A 4,003-nucleotide genomic window follows, 5' to 3' on the forward strand; every position below is an offset into this window, starting at 1 on the left:
TACAAACATTCTTTCATCATTAGCATAAGAATAAAAAATGGGTTCAAGAGATTGGCAGTCAATGTTATTTAACACATCGGAGTACAAATTGTAACGTTCTCAGGCCAAGTTGTCCTACATTGTATGATGAGGCAAGCCACGGGTCATTTTTCTTGTATTGGTCAGATGGTGTGCCACAATTCTCAAATTCCTAGTCAAAAGAACATAAACTGTAGGAACTTAAAAATACAAGGAAGGTATGTGGTTACAAATTTACAAGCAGTCAAGATACATGTAGCTTCTGCGTCGATTGTACTGAAGAAGGCTTCCATAAGTGCGATCCCAAACACCAATGAAGAGTGATTCTGTGTCCGGGCTAAAAGATACACCAGAGATCTCCCCAAAAAAATCAATTTCCTGCTCTTTCTCAAACCCATTCTTTGCATCATAGACATGCACAAAGTCAGCTGGCTCAGCCATTGCCATGAACTGCCCATCAGATGAGAAACGTATTGATCGTATAGCTCCAAGGTTGCCCTTAAGCACAGCAACAGTCTTCGACAAGTTCCTGACATCCCAAACACGGCATGTTTTGTCTTGGTTCCCGGTGGCAAAAATGCGCCCATCAGGATGCCATGCAGATGCAAATGAATAATCCAAATGTCCACATAATGGCATGACAGTCTACAAAGAACCAAAATTAAAATTAGATATTCGTAGTTTTCCATAAGGAACTTGTCACACAGACAAACAGAATACACCAACCTTTCCAGTTTGAGAATCCGCTAGTATCCCTGCTGGGTTGTCTCCAACAATTACAAGTAGTTTACCATCAGGACTCAACGAAGTATGCTGCAGAAAGAAATGGAACAAATTTAAATCACCATTTATTCTATTTATTGTAAGACATTGATATCATATTTTCCAACACTGGCAGCAGAGATGGCAATAAGCATGCGAAAAAGAAAATCAAAAATTAATATTCAGACACACTTACTCTCAAATCTCTCTCCTTTTTAAACTTTTAACAATAACTCAACTTACCCATTATTCTACTATTTTGTTTGATGCTTCTTAAATGTAGTGCGAAAATTGGCCAAGGTTAAGAAGTTAAACTTTCCTTTTTTTCCTTACCTCATCTATACTAACACACAATGCAAAAACTTCAATTTGGTGATTGGTGTCTTCCCACCATTAATAAATTGATAAAGGCAGATTGACAGGTGTAATACACTATTTTCAATAATAAAAATCATATAATAGTAGGATTCTTACAAAATTGGAAATTGTCACAAAAAAAACAACTTACATTTACTGGCCAGGAGAAGGAGAAATGCTTGGAAAGCTGAAATCTCTCCATGTCAAAGTCTCTAACTCCGCAGTCATTGTTTGAAGCCATGAAATGAACAGCCCCACTATTATATTATTATTAATTAATTGTTAGTAATAGTATGCGATCATACTTTGAGGGTTGTGAACAATAATAGCTCACACCATATCAATAATTAAAGACCCTAACTTAATAGAGAAAATAAAAGAAAAATAAGAAAGCCGAGAAAGAGACCTTGGATGTTCATAAATCTCAACAGCATTTGTGATTGCATTGTCATCATAAGTAGTTCTGGAACAAAAGCTAACCCCAGGTCGATCTAAGTACTGCAGGACAAGATGTAGGTGTAATCAGACAAAACATGACGATGTTAAAAATTATCTCAATTTGGAAAACCAAGTTAAAGTAAGATAATTAAAAATGACTTCAGATTATTTTAGTTTGACTAATCAGTATTTTTTCAATTAATCATATTCATGCAAAGACAAAATCATCTCTACACCATCTCAAAAACAAGGTAAACATCTAAAATATAAATGAGTATAAAATTCATAAACTAATTCAGGCAGGTAAAGCAAAAAATAAAATATTGAGCATGATAATCTCAGTGACCATATGTGATGGTGAACGGGCAGCATTAGTACATCTAGTAAATAATTATAATTAAAAAATAATAATCATTAAAGAAAATAAGAATGATAAGTACAACAGAAGTACCTTGCAAATAAGTTCTCCTTGAAAACCCCCAGCAATCAACAACTTATCCCGTACGGCAAGTGTACTAATCTGTGTCTGAGTAAATCCTTCCAAAAGGCTTCCAGGATGTTTCTATTACCAACAGGTATTTAAAAGCTTAGATGCCTTCCCTAAATGATCCTTTTGACAAAAAGGCAGCGCAAAAATGATTACCTCACATGGAGCTACATGGCCTGATACATTCAAGATTTCTGATCTCTTGGAATTTAAAGACGACCAGTGTATAATTGAGTAATGCGAAACAAGATATACATCATGCTTTGATGTTGACCAAACCAAGTTCCTCAACTGCAAATGACAGATTAGAGGATTCACAATTATGTTACTTAATTTATTGGCAACTGCACGCTCTGAATTTCCAAAAGGAAATAATAAGATAACTTAATTCCATAAGATGTATATGCAGGTAAATGAGTTTCCGCAAGAGACAATATAACACAGTGTGAGGCCAAAAAAAATCTTATCACGTCTGAGATGATTAAAAAAACTAGTAAACTACTATATCAACGTACTTGAAAATGAAGTATTGTTGATTTCACAGATCTAGTGTTTTGCCAGAAATCATAATACATTCCTCCTTTATCTGTTGGATTACATTCCTGTAGCAAAGAAATAAAGTAGAAGATCAAAAGATAGCCCCAAAAACATTACTCAAATGATACAGAACTCAAAGTAAAACATATTTCACCTTCAAGGACAGTTCCCCTGATTGCGGTATGTTTTCATAATTCTTGTACTGCTCTAGTCTAGTTTGTCTATACTTCTCACGACTAATGCTTAGTCTATCCCAAGGTATACCTTGGATATCCTTGCCTTTTCTAGCTTCTGCAGAAGTAGTATCTGTTATCCGGTTTTCCTGCAACGGAGAATCCGAAGACCACGCCCCCAGGAAAGATTATGTTAATGACAACAGAAGGCATGAAAAATAAAAATGTGATTATAACTTAGCAAATAGCAGTGAAAAATAATTTTGCAAAGGGTAAGACAAACACCCCACAACAAATGAAACATCAAATGATATAAAAAGGTTTTGATTATGACTGGAAACAAACCAAAGAGTCATATTCATCGTCATCTTCTTCTGATTCTGAATCACCAAACACTCTGCCACGGAAATACATATCATCTTCTACTTCTGCCATTTCATTATCGTCTGCTACGTCCTCCATTTCATCCCCCAGGGGTTGAGACATGTTTAAACACTATGCTATTGATATCTGGTTCATAAAGGGAGTGAGGTTAAAGACGATTAAACATGCTTCAATTGTAACTAATAAGAAAATACAAATCAAATGTTATGACCTAGAAACGGAAGATACTAGAGATTCAATTATAATTAAATAATATTAATCCATCTTGAAACAGTATAAGGGATAGCAATAACCTAACCCTAAAACAAGGTAATTTTTTTTATTTTGTTTTTCAAAATAACCCCGTTTAGATTCTAAAGCCAACCGACAAGGAGTTAGCGAGAAACTAGGAAAGCTTGAGAGAAATAATACATCAATTTGGGTAATTTCAATTACTGCTGCCAGCCACTTAATCAATAAGAACAGGAAAGTTTTCAAATTAACGATTATAAAATGAAAACGACGAAATAATAATATCACGGGGACCCAAAATAAAACCTCAAATACCCACAAACTTAATCGCAAAATAATAATGAAATAAAAGGGTGGCTACCCAGAAAGTAGTAACCCACGGCACACACATACACATACAAAGAAGAAGAAGCAATGTCGAAGAAGGGGTAATGAAAATTGAATTATTAAAAAATAAAAAAATAAAAAATTAAAAAATGGAATGAAAGTACGGAAATAGAGACCTTTTTGATTGAATGGAATGGGGGCAGAGCAGCAGCTCCTCCTTTGCTTTCCTTGGGCAGTTAGATCTTGGAGAATGATTTGGACTTGTGATCTCTGCGTTTACAATTTAACC

The 4,003-nt window shown here is 34.8% G+C and overlaps 1 protein-coding gene across 1 annotated transcript; it reads right to left on the reverse strand.

The window, feature by feature from the left end:
- Positions 1–4,003, reverse strand: LOC133299417 (uncharacterized WD repeat-containing protein C2A9.03-like). Its single transcript, XM_061498869.1, has 10 exons — positions 3,891–4,003; positions 3,118–3,282; positions 2,754–2,921; positions 2,578–2,664; positions 2,219–2,353; positions 2,027–2,137; positions 1,544–1,635; positions 1,289–1,394; positions 745–831; positions 1–663 (listed from the first exon to the last, which is right to left on the reverse strand). Exons 2-10 carry the CDS (start codon positions 3,256–3,258, stop codon positions 253–255), a joined length of 1,338 nt encoding a protein of 445 aa, XP_061354853.1. The 5' UTR covers positions 3,259–3,282; positions 3,891–4,003; the 3' UTR covers positions 1–252.

Source organism: Gastrolobium bilobum, unplaced genomic scaffold, assembly GCF_033153095.1.
Source record: "Gastrolobium bilobum isolate Gb01-03AN ecotype WA unplaced genomic scaffold, APGP_CSIRO_Gbil_v1 utg7477, whole genome shotgun sequence".
Classification (NCBI taxonomy): Eukaryota; Viridiplantae; Streptophyta; class Magnoliopsida; order Fabales; family Fabaceae; genus Gastrolobium; species Gastrolobium bilobum.

What these genes read in the sequence shown, in the direction of transcription:
- LOC133299417 (XM_061498869.1), bottom strand. Translation starts at nt 3,258, where the DNA reads ATGTCTCAACCCCTGGGGGATGAAATGGAGGACGTAGCAGACGATAAT. An exon ending in GCCATGTAGCTCCATGTGAG is followed by an intron (nt 2,138 to 2,218) that starts GTAATCATTTTT and finishes TGTTGGTAATAG; the next exon opens with AAACATCCTGGAAGCCTTTT. An exon ending in CGGATTCTCAAACTGGAAAG is followed by an intron (nt 664 to 744) that starts GTTGGTGTATTC and finishes GGTTCTTTGTAG; the next exon opens with ACTGTCATGCCATTATGTGG.